The sequence below is a fragment of the Cygnus olor genome, chromosome 3 (genome assembly GCF_009769625.2).
Source record: "Cygnus olor isolate bCygOlo1 chromosome 3, bCygOlo1.pri.v2, whole genome shotgun sequence".
Taxonomy (NCBI): Eukaryota; Metazoa; Chordata; class Aves; order Anseriformes; family Anatidae; genus Cygnus; species Cygnus olor.
This window is the reverse complement of record NC_049171.1, coordinates 58,534,081-58,550,796: the sequence shown is the minus strand read 5'-3', so window position 1 is coordinate 58,550,796 and position 16,716 is coordinate 58,534,081. Positions and strand designations below refer to the sequence as shown.

Sequence of the window (16,716 nt, the reverse complement as noted above, 5' to 3'; positions counted from 1 at the left end):
TATCCAGACAGAACTTCCCCTGAAGCAACTCATGCGCATTGCCTCTTACCACACCACTGTGTATCCTGAAGCAGAGGGTTCATTTATCTTCTCTGTAATACCTTTTAGTTACTGGAAGACTCTGACTGAACAAGCCAATTCCTTCAACATTTCTTTATATGTCAAGTCCTTCAACCACCTAATCGTCTTGGTGGCCCTCCACTGGACCGTTTCCAGTTTTTCAATGAAGTAAAAATCTTAGTCTTCCCTCTCTAATTCATACAAATAGTGCCCATTCTTCATATGGGGGGCTCAAAACAATCAGACTGCACAAAAGACTGAGATGGAGCTGAATCAGTCACTTTAACATTGCATTGTAGTTAATATGTAAATGCAGAGCTTTGCATCTTCAACTTTCTTCCAATATATTTTTGAAGCAATAAATGAACATGATAACTTTAAAACCCAGACTGGTTTAATTATCTATTTGTAAAAGTCAGTGAAAGGAAGCATTTTATACCAGCACTCTGTTTGCACTCAACTTTACAACTTCAATAATGTTCTTAGCAAACCCTCTGTTGATTACAAGATAAACACATCATTGAAAGTGCTGCTGTCAAAAAACTTTTGGACACAAATAGCAAATATGTAAAGTAAGTTGTAATGCAGTTTCATGAAGAATTACAAGGATTGCCACACTTTAGTTCTTCATATTTTAATATCAAGCGTAAATATCAAAAGTACTGCCAGGTTACCTTTAATTTCATTTGAAATGAGCAGCTTATTTTCTGTCTCCTCTTCCTCACACTCTTTGTTCTTTATGGAGTCCTTTGTCTGTAGTACTCCACTGAGGAAAATAGACATTCATTTTTATTAATACATAATAAAAATCACTAAGCATGATGAAATTGCTTGCTAACAATGCTAGATCATTAACACACCAGGATACCCACACAAGGGACATTGTATCATCATAAAATATAAAAGGGGAGGATCAAATTTCTGACTTACACAGATGGCAACACTAATGCCTACCAACATGAGTTTTGCAATTAAGGTTTAAGAGTAGTGTAAACTAAAATTCTCTAAATCAGATAAACGTACTTGACTTCATAACTGAAACTACAAAATACACAAATGAAGGCAGTGGACGTGTTCATGGCAGAAGATGAGAAGAGTAAAAAAGACATATATACAGCTGCATATCCCACAAAGCCTTACTGGTTATCCAGGCCATTCTCAGGAGCTGTCTTAAACATCTACTTCTTTTTCTCTACCCAACCTTCGTCTCCAACCCAACGCCTGTACTGTACTGACACACTGTTGTGCAGGTGTTAATGATCCTACTGGAAATATTTTTACCCTTCTGTTATTTCTTACAGAAATGAAGTTTAGATGAGCTTGCTGACATTATGTGTCTATTTGTTTCCTTCCTTTTTCAGTAACATGAGAACACTAGCCAATTCTTACTAAACCATCACAGAAATAGAGCTCTCAGAGGTACTAAGTACATAATGAATATTTTGTTAAAATAGCTGACAGACAGAAGGACCTTAAAGTCAAGACTGTAAGAAAACCCATTACATGAACTCAGGCTTTACTAAGTACAAGAGAAGTAATCAACAAGAAAACAAGAACAACTTCACCAGCATTCCACAGATTAAAAACAACAACAACAACAACAGAACAACAACACACAAGCAGAGCTAAAAACCTGTTAGGCATCAAGATTAGCTAACTTCAAAATACAAACCCATAGAAGAAAGACCCGTTTAGTTCCATTACTTACATTTATCCCTACTTAATGCAAGTAAGCTTTTGGGAATAAATCAGGTAGGACCTGCAAGTTCACTGACATAGAAATAAATGTATTTAACACACTATAAATGGTGCAAAATTAACTCAACAGATCAGAAAATCTAGCCTTTGTAACTACAAAAGACACAAATAATAATGGTTTGACAGGCAATGCCAGTAGTATAGAGGTAGCAGTTAGGCCTTCTTATGCCACAATGGACTTCTCCATAGCATCTTTCTCAGAAATATCACCTCTACTTATTTACTGATTTTTTTTCCCTAACTTCCATAAACATAGAAAACTTCTAAAGAATGATGCTACAAAGTAGCACAATTAATTTAGAAGCCAAAGTAAATGACTAGTGTAACTCAACATAAGGAACAGAGATCTCCAAAACCTGTGAGGAAATACATATCTTCCTATATTCTCAAGGATAATTTTCATGGAGACATACATCCAGATATTTTATCACATTAGTTAAATACAAGTTAATATAATTAACTGAAGGTGTTGAGGAAGGGGTTGGAAGATAAATTAAATCTTTTTATGAGGTAGTAGCATTTGATTCCCCAGCCTTAGAGCTCATCTTCCTTAACTATAAATACTTCCAGAGTAGAATTTCTATTACAATGAAATTCAATTTCAACTTAAAATTGAATATGCTGTAGGCATACCATTTCTATCTTGAATTTTCAGGAACATCCCAGAGGACATACTCTGGTTTTCACACACTTAATTTTGCAAACAAAAAAATTCTGGTATAAATAATCATTTGTACACATAAATACCTCTTATTAGTGGGAAAAAAAAATGCAAAGAAAAAAAAAAAGGAAAGCAAAGGAGGCAAAAAAAAAAAAGGAAAACAAAGGAAGAAAACAAAAGGAAAGCAAAGGAGGAGATAGAAGTGGAAATTAGCTGAGTACTACTTAGGTTAACCACAAAATAAATGTCATGGTTGGTTGTGTATGTGGTTGGTTCCTCAACCAAGTACTTCTACGAAACAAAATATTGCCTAAAACATGAAGACGTACACAACTGTACTGAAGTCAAGCAAAATTAAATCTACACAACATGCTCAGCAGCTGAAGAGCACAAAAGTATGCATATCTATGTCTTCAATTATACATGTGCACTTTGAATACACATCTAAAAAGATCCACTGGGCATTGCAATAACCAGATGCTCAATATTTAATAACTCTAGTAGTTCATACATACCTAATTTTCTGAAGATCATTTTTCATACCTTTTTAAAAGGAAGTTTATTAAATTGAAAGTCCTCTCTGACTATGCTGACTACATAAAGAATGTGGAAAGCTGGATGATAAAATACAGATAGTCATCAGTGTATTCAAACAGTTAAACAACTTGCAGAGCCTCTGGGCAGTTCAAAGTTCACAGAAGGCTGTTATTCTCTGAATGAAAATGACTCAATGCAGTGAACAGATAGCACACATATCTGCTATTTTAGGGTTTCATAAAAATAACACCCTCTAAAAAAATGAAAGACTAAATAAAGTGTTCTTCAATTAATTTTAAGAGATATTATGTGAAGCCAATGTTTATTTACAGAAAAAGGTGAATTTACTACAAATATGATTGAAATGATGAACAAGAACTGTTATTTAACACAGCTCATTTCAGAACTACATATGGGAATATCATCCTGTCTTTTTTGCTATTTAAATTCACTGGAGTATGACTAATGAATTATATTTATTTGTGATATGGATATATCAAAACTGCTTGTTGATCCTAATAGGTCTTTTTCAATATAGCTTTAATAATAATAGTATCATGGTTGAAATAATGTGACAGAATGTTCTAAAGAAAAGTTGACAGAATTTAAAATATATAAAAAGCTACACGTTCAAAAAAAGTTTAATTTTATACTTACTACAGGACTTTTTGGCATAAAGGTGAGTGCATACTAGTTCAAGAAAGAAAAAAAGCTTATACAGGAGTTTCAAGGCATTTAATTGTGTCTTAATAAGACTGAAGTTTTGATCACCAGCTTTACCATGAGGCATTCACCATATAAAACTAACTCTCTAAAGTCTCTGAAGACACTATTATTATAAACATTTACAGTTCATATATGATGAACAAAAGATAGTGTCGTTAATGTAAATATATAACAAATGATAATTTTGTTCCAGGGTGTCTTAATTCTATTTCCTTAAGAAAATAGCCAATAAATAATGCACCAATACTGTTACTAATGAAAAACATAGGGAACCCAATTGCCTCACATATCCCCATGAAAACACAGAAGTGTATGATCTTTTTAGTTTCAAAGATAGCCTTCATATACCATAAATATTATTTTCTAATGTACTATCCCATGTCATTCTTTGTCAAAAACACATTCTGAAACCTGAGAGCTAAAGAATTACTTCCAGTAATTCTTCTGTCTTGTAGTATTTTTCCTATCCTTTCTGATATGCATTACTTACTTCTTAAATACACTGTGACACTCCATTCCTCCCTGTTTCTAATAGAAAGACTATTACTTTATTCTAATAAGAAAAACTTTCTTCTTCCTCCCGCTCCTTCCAAGAGCTCCATGGGTAAAATGCACTGCATTGTGTAGTAAGCTGCATTTTAAATTGACAGTCTCCAAACAACCCTCACTTTGGAAGGAACTTATAGTTACCTAGGTGGCTTCTTTTCTTTCACGTCACATAACAGGGGCAGCTTCTTGCAAGGAAATGTACTTTCTCCATCTTCCTGCTTAGTTGTTTCTGATACAATTTTCCCAGATGATCGATTATGAACTGAAGATTTTGCACCTATGTGACCAGGGCTGGGACATTTCCTGTCACTGCTGAGAACAAATTATCAAAACGTTTAAAACTGAGAGAGTTATTCATTTTATTTTCTTTATGGATAAAGAATAAGTGTAATTTAAGAAATCTAAGTGGTTTTTTTTTTTTTTTTTGTGGTTGGTTAGTTGGTTTGTTTTTGTTTTTAAGAAACACATGAATTTCTCAGTTGACAACAAATTAAAATCGCATACCTGGGACTTTCAAAAAATCACAATACCCTCTTTCTCATGAAGTCAGAGATAAAGCTTACAGACAATTCAACAGGAACAGAACTTGCCTAATGTTATTTTTGTTAATAAACTCCTCACTTCAAATTCTTGTAACACAAAAAAACTTTCAAATATATTTTCCTGCAACCCCAGTTCTCACAATATACAGCTATGCATTTAAGATCCTACAAAACATTATTCAATCTGTCAATTGGGACAGTTAAAGAAGTAGCACTTAATACTGTCCCTATCACAGAGAACACTGGTGAAACTTTTACTGCCTTCACTGGGGCCTTATTTAGGCTAGCTGTCAGAGAGCAATTAGGTCACTTCAGATTTCTACAATCCTACACTTTCAAGAACAATTGAACCAGATAGTGCTCTGTGACAGCTGAATATTTTGTTTTTAAAGCATGAAGCTGAAACTGTTTCTGAGAATCTTATTTGAAACATCATCTATTGAAAATACGTGGTAATTACAGAGAAAACTTGGAAGAAATCTTCACTATACCCATTGACATTTTCATTAACGTGCCCCTTGTAAAAGGAATGAAAAGCTTCTCTTTTCCTTTTTAAATTCTCTACATATCTATCTAACACAAAACAAGCACAGGAATCAGTGTCCACAATTTCTGATGGAAAATCATCATTTGAAGAGGCTCTTGGTATCACATCCATTTGTCTTTTCACAGTATTCCTGCAAGAAGCTTCAGCTACAGAGTTATCATTCTTGCAGAACTCACTCCCAGTAATTCAATTCTCCACTCCCACAATAATGACAGAATTTATAGTGGCTATTCAAAGAGCAACATTAATTTACAGTCACATCCATAAGGCCACCCCAGCAAACAACAGAAACACAAATAAGCAGCTGTGGATGCCCCATTCCTGGAAGTGTTCAAGGCCAGGCTGGGTGGGGCTTTGAGCAATCTGGTCTGGTGGGAGGTGTCCCTGCCCATAGCAGGGGGTTGGAAATGGATGGTCTTTAAGGTCCCTTCCAGTCCAAACCATTCTATGGTTCTATGATTCTATGAAATAAATCATTTTCTTCAGCGAAACCAACAGGCAAACAATCCATTTATTTCCAATTAATCACCTAGTAGCCTACATAGCTAGACTGAACGTGAAACTGAACTCTTGTTAAATAACACACAGTAAAATCAGTATCATTCTTTGACAGTTCAGTGACCTTTTCAATAAGCACTGATGAAACCATTCCTTCCCTGTAAATGAAAATGCAGAAAAATAGACACGCCTTCCTGAAACTATTCTGCCATTACACAACTACAGATTAAGCTGCAGAACACTGAAATAAAGCATTGCAGTTAGTCAGAGGCATGGTTCTGATCATAATTACTTGATTACAGGAGAGGGGGATCTTTCCCTTGCTTCCACTCTTCTGTTTCTCGGGGCAGGATTGGCTGCAGGCATCTCCCCACTCAGTCGATCAGGTAAGAGGCTTTCTTTGTTCAAGTTCATCTCGGAGTATGGGCAGCTGACTGCACTAGAAGTAGAAGAAACGTCCCCTTATTTCCAGTCACTTTACAGACTTCACTCAGTTCAAATGAAATGACCTCAGAGACCAATTTTCTAGAAGTAGATGGAATCAATTCGCATAGAAAAGATTAGAAAAAATGCAACAAGTAGTCAGGCTTTAAAATGTTAATAAATACACTGATTGAAAACTTCAACCTGAATGCTTTTCATATTTCACTTCCACAGCAACTTATGTAACACAAATTAGATTAATTTATATTACAGCGTACATTCTTGCAAACTGATTGATGAATGTTTAGTCTGCTCTCCCATTCCTCTAATGGTATTTTATATATAATATACAGGATGCCTTTGACTACCTCCATCTCACTCCCAATAACACAATTTTATTTCTATGGTTATTTTTTCCTGCAAAGGAGGATATTTTTATTATGCAGTGTCTACAAAGAGACTGCATTGCAAGGGCACAGTATGAGGTATGGCACACTTCCTCACTGCAGCAAATGCCCCATTTTTGCAACGGAGACTTTTACTCCACTAGAAGTGTACTTCTCACACACCTTCCTGTCATTCAGAGCTCCCCATTTCACTGCACTCCCGTTAATGAGATAATTTGACACAGTGCTTTGATAATGATTTGTAAATATTACTCTCACAAGTGTGAAAGTCATACCTCCCAACATCAGAAAACACGTATTTGCACAAGGTGTAGGAAAGGGAACAACAGCAACGCAGAACACACTGGACTGAACTCGGATTTTGTCTTTGATGTATATGTAAATGTATATTATGTATTTGGGATATTATGCTTGTGAGTATGTTGACTGACTAACCAGCTGAACATTGCATTGTGTTCTTCCAAAGATAATATAGCAAATTCTGAAAGATATATATGCCATGACAGTGAACAACAAAATACTGAGTTTGCAAATCTCTATTTAAGATAAACATGCTTTATTTGGGGTTAATGAGCTACTACACTAACTATAATCTAAAATGATGCTTTCTTACTCATCTGTATTATTACAAGGAATTCTATAATGTTAAAATGTTAAAAAAAATAAAAATAAAAAAAAATCTGAGGATTTTACTTGTTTTCTTTCAAGAATACAACTACCTGTCTTTCCAGAAACCACTGCAATGTTTTATTTGTTTCACTGATTTCCAAACAGAACTGATATAAACAAGTCTACCTTGCCAGCAATATGCCTTGCCACCTCCAAATTACAAAAAATAAACAGAAAAACAACAGCTTTAATTATCATGTTCATTCTACAAAGCACAGCATAAAATAAAAGGCCTTTTATTCAAAATGTGCTGTACATCCTCCTTCTCCTTTACCCATGAAGCCTTGGATTCACAGTGAGCATAAATCAAGTCTTATCATGAGGTTGGTCCAATATTAGCAACCTAATTTTGGTCTTACCAACATAAACAAAAAGTTGGTGGCAATTTACATTTATCTCAGCACTAGCAGAAAAGGAGAAAATTTCTTAAGGTTACACAGACCAAGTCAGTCAGTCCTTTCTGGGGTTATCAAAACAAGAGTGAAACAGAAAGTCTGATTTTTTTTTTTCAGATGGTTCATTTGAACAAGGCACTATCAACATTTTAAAAATCCTTGTATAGCCATTCTGAACTTGAATTATGGAGGAAAACTATGTCAGCAGAATGTGATTTCTGCTTTTCTAATCAAGATCAGATCCCCACGTAATGCCATTCTAAGCAGATGGCGGTCTACCAACAGCTTGTGCTGTGTTTATAAGGGACTCCCATCCATCCCCAGGTGACATAATGAAACACACCCAAGTGCCTTCTTCAAAGGAACTGGGTGATAGTCCCAGCACTTCCTCTGAGATAAAGGCACTGAAGTGTTTTGGCGTGAAAACTTTCACACCAGAAGTTTATACAGCAGAATGAGCTATAGCCAAATGGGTGGCTGGACCCTAAAGCACTCCCCTTGAAAGAGGGTATTTTTTGTTTATGAATTTGTTTTAAAGACTTTGAGCAGCATATATAAAGAAAAAAATAACTTAGAGCATTTGACTTCTATTTCTAATTTCTCTTAAACAGAATTTAGCATTTCACTTTAGATTTGCTTATATACTTCTACTTACTTTTATTTTTGTACCTTCTATTTTATTTTTTTTAATCTGTTTCAGGACTAGCATCTGCCAGATGTCTTAAAAGAACTAAAAGCCAGGAACTGAAGCATGGGGAAGAAAAGAGGAAGACTAGGGAAGTGGGGAATTTGTTTTATATTCTTAATCCTTTATATTGCTGCATATATCACAATGACATCCTTTTTCCCTTTCAAATGAAGTACAAGCTGAAATATACAGGCTCGTATTTAGAAAACAGTTTAAGGAGCCAATGCCAATGGGATTTAAGTACTGGCTGTGACAAACTCATACCACTGTGATAAAATATACTTATGCGAAACTCAGCAATATAATGGTCCATCTCAGTTCTGCTACCGCAGCAAGGTAAAGCATGTAATCTTCTTTTGACTTCCTGTGCTCACAGGGATGTTTTGAGGCTTAGCATTTTTAAGCAGTTAGAGGGTGTTCCAAGGAAACACTAAACACAAACAAATTGGTATTTAACTTCAGGTATGTATTATTAAACAAGCCTTACATCACAATGAAATCTGACACTACAACTTCATCTCCAGCAGATCTTCTGTTTGCCAACATCATTAATACGTTTTAAAATAAAAAGTAAGCAGAAGCCTCAAAATTTAGTTCTTCATTGGAATTTGCTTATTTTGTTGTGCTTTTCCCTTTAGTAGTTTCCAGAAAAGCAGGTGCTGAATGACAATTTCAGTCAACAGAATTTATAATATTATATATATGAAGTTTTAGAGCACTAAATTCAGATGAGTTTTTCTTTGCAATTAATCCTTCCTGTTGCTGTAACATGTTAAAAAAAACTCCATGACATTCCTTTGATGTTTCTGTTACTTGAGGCAACAAAAAGAACCCTCATGATTTCCACTGTCAGTTTTGTTTCAGCAAAACACAGCATGAATGAACCTGTGTAATGAATTAGGTGGCTTTAAATCAATCAGTACATCCTCCTGAATCTCAATGCCTCCAGCTTTCAGTTCAACATAACTTGTATCCTACAAAGACTAAAAAATTAGTCTTGTTACTCATGCATAATAGAAGTATTTGATTTATACATGACTAAGTTTTAGAGACAACTCATCTCAAGAGCTCAAAAGTCTTGATCATTAGGTTATTAAAAAAATAAATTAGGATTTTTAAGTCTTCTCTCAACTTAAACATGGATTTCCTCTCCATCTTTTGCTTTGCCCTAACACACTATTTGTCCCTTTCCAGAACTGTCCAGTGGATCAAATGTGTAGAGGTAGCATATCCCATTTGTGGTTATTCTGTAACTGCTCTTCAATCACTCGCAGGATATATCTCTATGTATAGCTTAACATATATCTTGCTTTTCAAAAGTTCAAGGGTAGTAGGATAAAACTGGGCCACTAATAGGGTGCTTGAAACATAATTTTCTCCAGGTATCTAGAGATGCTCCAGTCTTCAAGACAGCACTATGCAAAGTTTCTGAAACACAGAACACAGTCTCAGCTACATATGATATTGCAAGGGAACTTAGGCCACCATTCTCCCTTATCCTAAAGAAGAAGAGTAAGGTGTTACTCTGGCAAAGGAAAGTTAATACTGAATTATTTTTTAATTATATATATTGTTAGCCTTTATGACTGCTTGGAAGATTTGGCAAACCTAGGTGAAACCAGAGACAGCTGTCCTGGTTTATCTGTACTAGTTGCAAATGTCACCAGTAGCAGTCCATGATGCAACTTCTAGGTGCAGGTTATTGCCAAGCACTGTCAAGGGATGAGGTTGTACGGCAGCTCCAGGAAAATTCACCTGGATTTGACTGAACTATCTTCCCTGATGGGTCAAACAAGTAGATTGGACTAACTGATAGGTTAGACTTTTTCTACAGGCTACACTCAGATGACTGCATCTGCTGGTGGCGATATGCGATCAGTAAGACATCTTCAGTAATAATGTGATGACAAATACCTGGGGGAAGTATTCTGTAGCCTCAATGCAAACTCAGTACTCCACTTGGTACTCCAGGACAGATCTGTACAATGCATGCTTTGCAAAGCAGAACAATCCTGAGAAGTATCATGTACTGTTTGACCTGTTGACTGCCCAAAAAGCACAGAAAGCAGCAGAGCAAACTGTGTTCTTACTTTTCACCTGTAGAACTTCTATCTGAGTTAAGTATCGCTAGCATTTTTATGAAATAGCTGTAAAATTATCCCTGAATATTGTCTCTTATAATTAAGCAACGTTTTTATTTTGTGAGAATTATTTCGTGTGTGTGTGGTTTTTTTCTTTTCTTTCCTGGATTTTAACTAAATGATGTCTTTACTTCAGTTGACTTTATGAAAACATTTTTAACTATTCTGCAGAAAATATGTGTTCTCTATCACAATTTACAACATATGTTTATCATTGATGCATTCTTTTTTAGAAAAAGTTCCTTTAACAGTATAAATCTGAGTCTACAATAGCTTATAATCTATTTGTCTTGGGATAATAACCTTAACATGAAAGACAATGAAACCGGAGACTGGCATCAGTATCAGATGAGATTTATTTCAGCAGATGCTAAACAAATAGATGGAACATCCTGCTGAGCTGAGGCTTCCAGTGCTTCTGCACCACGGTTTTCTGAGAACATAGCCTCTATCACAGCACATTCAGTTCACTTCCACATAATGGATGTGAAGTTTCTGATAAAATGCTCTCCAAGGTTACATTTTGGTCCCTAAACATTTCAGTATATTGTTTATTTCTTGCCATATTTATTTGATGGTTGGAGCAGGCTTCTAGTTCATACAAGAAGTACAGAGTCACTAGTATGAAAGTGGTACCATGCAAATTTTAGCTTGTGTTCTTTAACAATGTTTATGCCATTAGTTATGAATTACAAATCTATATTTTTCCCCATTCTAACTGCTTGAAAACCATGAAAATTAAGAACTGCTGGCTAAAGAAGATTTGATCTCTAGTCATGGAGAGTTGACCCAAAACACTAATGTCCTGTTTACAACTGAGTGTTCTTCATTGCAGCTTGGACTTGAAAATTATTGCATGCATTAAACATAAGAAAGCATACAATTCACAATCTATCATAAATATGCAGGTAATCTGCATGATGCTACCAACTTACACACCAGTCTCAGTTTCAAGGGCCCAGCACAAAATCCTAGATCAAATGGTGATAGACAGCAAGTCCTTATTAACATTGACTTTTCCAAAAAGTAAATGCTTTAGCCCCACTACATAATTAATTACCAAGCCTTTCATCTGGTTCCTAAGAAACAAGCTCTCAAAATGCTTTCAGAACTATTTAGCATTTTAAATTATCATCTTTTCTGCACACAGGCATTTATGCTGTAGATAGATGTTGCACCTCATAACAAAAAAAGAAAAAAAAAAAGAGATAAGCATGGTTAAATACATTTCAAGGCTGCCAAGATAAAAGAGCCAAGGGACTGCAACCTGATGTGGATAATTATACCAATTTCAAAATGTCTTTGTTAATTCAGGAAAAAAGTAATGGTACCATTGTAGATTTTGGGGGGTGACCTGGACCCTCAAATCTAGACTCCAGATAAACAACAAATTAATGTTTTTCCTCAGAAATGTTCAAGGAAAAAAAAAACTAATAAAGTTACAGAAAAGGTATTTATAGTGCTAATTTATTTTCTATTTAGCAGCAAATTTCTCTGTCTTATGATCAAAAAAATACCTTAGATTATATTTTTATCCCTTAGAACTATCAGTTAACATGTAAATAACAGGATTGCTAAGACTATAGTAAAAATAAAACACAATACATTGCCATGAGTTTATTACTTTTCTCAGTATTCAGTATGAGTAAGTATAATAACTTTAAATAGCATGGAAAAATCTAGTTATAAAAGCAAAGAATACATGAACTAACTAGACATACCTCTTACTCATCCTTTCCCTGTGAAACATTAGAAGTTTTAATGCCAAAGTTTATTTAGAGAGAAGCTCACAAATGAAAAACTTTTCTGACACATTCACATACAGTTTCTTTTCTTTTCTTTTTCTTTTAAGTTTCAGCCTTGGGCTGACTGGTTATGTTCACATGATTTTAATTGAGATAGCACATGTTAAGGAAGATAATACCCTGAATTTGAAGTTATTGCTTTACACATCAAATGTATTAATAAATCATACAAGACTCAGTCTACTGGAATATGAAATAAAACAAGTTTCAGTTAAGCAACCAGGAACCTTTTTCAGCAACTCTAAAAAAAGAACAGGTACCTCTTAAGCACCGACTAGATTATTTAAGCCTACTGATTAAGATCAACAAAGCTTCTCAAAAGGGAAGGCAGAAAAAATGAAATAATAATAATAAAAAAAAAGAACACGGACAGAAAAAGACAGAAGGAAAAAGGTGAGAATAATCTGCAAGACAGACATGGTCTGTATCATGACTGAAAGATCAACAACACAGTTCATACTGCAGCCAGTTTTTTTACCAGAGCTATCCTAGCCACATCCCTTCCTGTAGATAAAGATTGTTCTGCCTCCTAATACACAAATACAATGCCTCTGCTGTACATAGGAAAGAGCTTCTTACAAGAAAAGATGCCTTTTGCAAACTAAACTTGCATACATGCAGTGGATTTTGCTGGCAGTTATCTCTGTTAGGGATGAGTAATGACTTGAACCAGTTGTGATATGCTATCAAAACCTTGTAACCTAATTCTGGCCAGCAGGACATAATTCTGCCACCAAAAATGCAAAAAAGATTGCAGTGCTCTCTCCTGAATCATGGTAATTTGATAATATTCTTGAAAACCATAAACAGATACATTAGCAAAGAACAATCGTCTAGCCATATGACAGCAGAAAGCACAAAATGACATGACATTAGAGGATTCTATGACTGTTTAATGGAAAAAAATCCAAGAAAATTTTTGGAAACTGATGTGCTAAAAGGTTATAGGATGCTATTTAAGATATTTAATTTCCAACATGTTGTATTAACTGTATTTCATGTACTGAAACATCCAGGATTCATCTCATATTGTAAATATTTTTAAAATAGTAGCATTTTGACTTAGTAAATATTCCCATTTATTCTGTCCCTGTCTGTCCATGCCCTGATCCATTCTCCCATGCAACTGTGCTCTTTGTGTCAACTCTCCTCCAGGAGAGCCTGGGATGTTCACATTTCTGTATTAAATTTCAGAAGGTGTTCAACAAAAGTATCTTCAGAAAAAAATAGGTATAAAAAGCAAGTTGTTCAGGCTGTAATTTGGGAACATCAGTTAGAATTTTTCTTTTTTCTTTTCAGCATTTTTCCAATCCAACAAGCAAATCCTCACCCCTACCAACCGAGCAGAACAAAAACATCCGAGCCATAAAAAAAAAAAAAAAAAAGCTGAATCTATCAATTGTGACAAAAACAATGTTTGACAAATCTTATCTTGGCATACCCTGGTGAAATGAAGTTACAGATTGCTAATGTTTATTTCAGCAGGCTCACCATGGCAACTGAAATCATTGCATATTTAGGTTTACAAAATTTAGTATTTTTTTCCAGCTTGGATCTGTTTTCTTGTGATCAGCAATTAGAAAAAAATGTGTGCACACATTACTAAATTGAATAAAGTCAGTTTCACAGCACATACCTATGATGGCCGATATGTCTTGCTCTTTTAATGTGCCCAACTCCTTTACATCCTGCTGTGGGACACCCTCCATGCTCTAAAGCTTCCACTAACTCCAAGGGACCTGTATGTCAGGGGAAATTACATATGAAATTACAAAAGTTGTCTAGTTTTTAGAAGTTACATTAAATATGCAGGGATACTAGAGTATCATATTAAACATGAAGAAGAAATAAGTAAACAAAACTTAAAGTAATTAAAAATGCATTTTGCAAAAGCATGATGGAGATTCAAACAATCTATTCCACTGGAGAAATAAAATTACTCCGAGTAAGTTTCTACAGGAGAGCTGTATCTGTATAAAGAATGTAATTCTTAAAAGAACTGTAAGACTTCAAATTTATCTCCTATTAACTACCTGGTTGTTTTGCAAGAGCACAGACACTCCGTTGTTCTTGAAGACACGGAACTGTTCATAATGAGTACCGACCTCCATTTTTAGCTTGAATTTTCCAGTAAGCAAGAGATGAAAACACAGGCTGAAAATAATACTAAAAATACTATCACTTGCCACTTGAGAAAAAGAGACCAACACCCTCCTCACTGTAAACTTCTTTCAGGTAGTTACAGAAAGCAATGAGGTCTCCCCTCAAACTCTTCTTCTCCATGCCAAATAAACCCAATTCCCTCAGCCATTCCTCTTAAGTCTTGTTTTCTAGTCCCTTCACCAGCTTCGTTAGTCTCTGCACACACGTGAGCAACTCAACATCCTTCTTGTAGCAACAGGCCCAAAACTGAACACAGTATTCATGGAATCACAGAATGGTCTGAGTTGGAAGGGACCTTAAAGACCATTTAATTCCAACCTCCCTGCCATGGACAGGGACACCTCCCTCTAGATCAGGTTGGGATGTGGTCTCACCACTACTGAGTACAGAGGGACCATCACTTCCCTAGTATTGAGGGCCAGGCTATTTCTGATGCAGGCCAGGATGGGATTGGCCTTCTCAGCCACCCAGGCACACTATTAGCTTGTGTTCAACTGTCTGTCGACCAGAGTCCCCAGGTCCTTTTCTTCTGGGCAACTTCGCAGCTACTTTTCCCCAGGCCTATACCACAGCATGGAGTTGTTATGACCCACAGTCAGGACCTGTCACTTAGGCTTGTTGAATGTCATGTAACTGGATTCGGCCCATTGATCCAGCCTATCCAGACCCCTCTGCAGAGCACCTACTCTCAAGCAGACCCACAATCCCACCTAACTTGGTGTTGTCTACAAACTTACTGAGGGTGGATTCAATCCCCTCATCCAAATCACTGATAAAAATGTTAAATAAAATTGGTCCCAATACTGAGCCCTGGAGAACATCACTGGTGTCCAGCCTCCAAGTGGCTTGAACTCCATTCACTATGACTCTTTGAGCTTGGCTATTCTGCCAGTTCTTCACCCAGTGACCTGTACACCTGTCCAAACCTTTAGCAGCCAGTTTCTGCAGGAGAATACTCTGAGAGATGGTGTCAAATGCTTTACTAAAGTACAGGTAAACAGCATCTACTAAACCCTTCCCTCATCTACTAAGCAGGTCATCTTGTCATAGCAGACCAGGTTAGTAAGGCAGGACCTGCCCTTCATAAACCCATGCTGGCTGCTTCTGACCACTTGATTGTTCCATATGTGCCATGTGATGGCACTCAGGTCAAACTGACAGGCCTGTAATTGCCTGGATCCTCCTTCCTGTCCTTCTTCTATACTGTATATTCACTAACCTCCAGACAACTGGAACCTCCAGTTAGCCAGAACTGCTGGTAAATTATTGAAAATGGCTTGTTAAGCACTTTGCCAGCTCCTTCGGTACCCCTGGACGAATTCTGTCTGGTACCATAGACTTATGAACATTCAAAACATGTCCAGAAGTATTTTTAACAAATGCCACCTATGCTACTGTTACAACACTGTAACTACACCCAAGACCCAAGACTTCTATAGGCTTTAAATGGGTGTAATAGAATGTTATCTTTTCTACATTTATTCAAAATTGATGCCTATAACATACCAAGTTAGTGGACCCAGAGGAAGAGTTAACCTGCTATAATGGTTGTTGTGAAGGACAGTCCTGCCTCACAGTCCCATTACAGTTCTCTGAAGGGGTCAACAAGTATATGGTAATTCAAGATCATTGGGTTGTGACATACAGTTCCATGAAAACATCGACTCAGTGACCAGTAACAGTTAAGGAGGCAAATAAAATGAAAGGATTTACATTGTGAGTGACTACAGAACAATACAGGATGTCACTATTCTACTTTATCTATTGCTTTCTTAAATATTTCCTGCACATTTATCTGGTTGCTGTATCTCAGTATAGCAAAACTGACAATCTTTTTGTCCATGTTGACCTTCTCTCAACCCAGGTATGAAGTAGCCTCCTTACAAAGAATGACTAAGTAAGGTAAGACACTTCCAACCAGAAACAAAGTAGATAAACAGGAAAATTCTGGAAGAACGGGTAGGTTCAGACAACCAAGCTACCACATGTAGCTTGAAGATATGCAGTCTTGTCAATAATGAGACATAATGTGGTATCACATTTATGTGTTGCTTGTTTACTGGCAGACAGACTGACAACTGGATCAGTTGGGATCCTGTAGAAATAAGTGAAATTGGACAAAAAAAAAAAAAGAAAAGAAAAAAGAA

At 36.0% G+C, this 16,716-nt stretch overlaps 1 protein-coding gene across 11 annotated transcripts in view; it reads right to left on the bottom strand.

The window, feature by feature from the left end:
- The window catches only part of L3MBTL3 (L3MBTL histone methyl-lysine binding protein 3), an 87,857-nt gene that overhangs the window by 10,810 nt on the left and 60,331 nt on the right, over nt 1-16,716 (bottom strand). For 10 of the 11 annotated variants that reach the window (XM_040552371.1, XM_040552363.1, XM_040552362.1 and 7 more), the window contains 4 exons: nt 14,043-14,145; nt 6,171-6,317; nt 4,433-4,603; nt 735-826 (listed from right to left, as the gene is read on the bottom strand). In XM_040552371.1, the coding sequence (XP_040408305.1) occupies nt 735-826; nt 4,433-4,603; nt 6,171-6,317; nt 14,043-14,145 (513 nt within the window). The remainder of the gene's footprint in view (nt 1-734; nt 827-4,432; nt 4,604-6,170; nt 6,318-14,042; nt 14,146-16,716) is intronic. The other variant, XM_040552361.1, reaches the window with a different exon arrangement.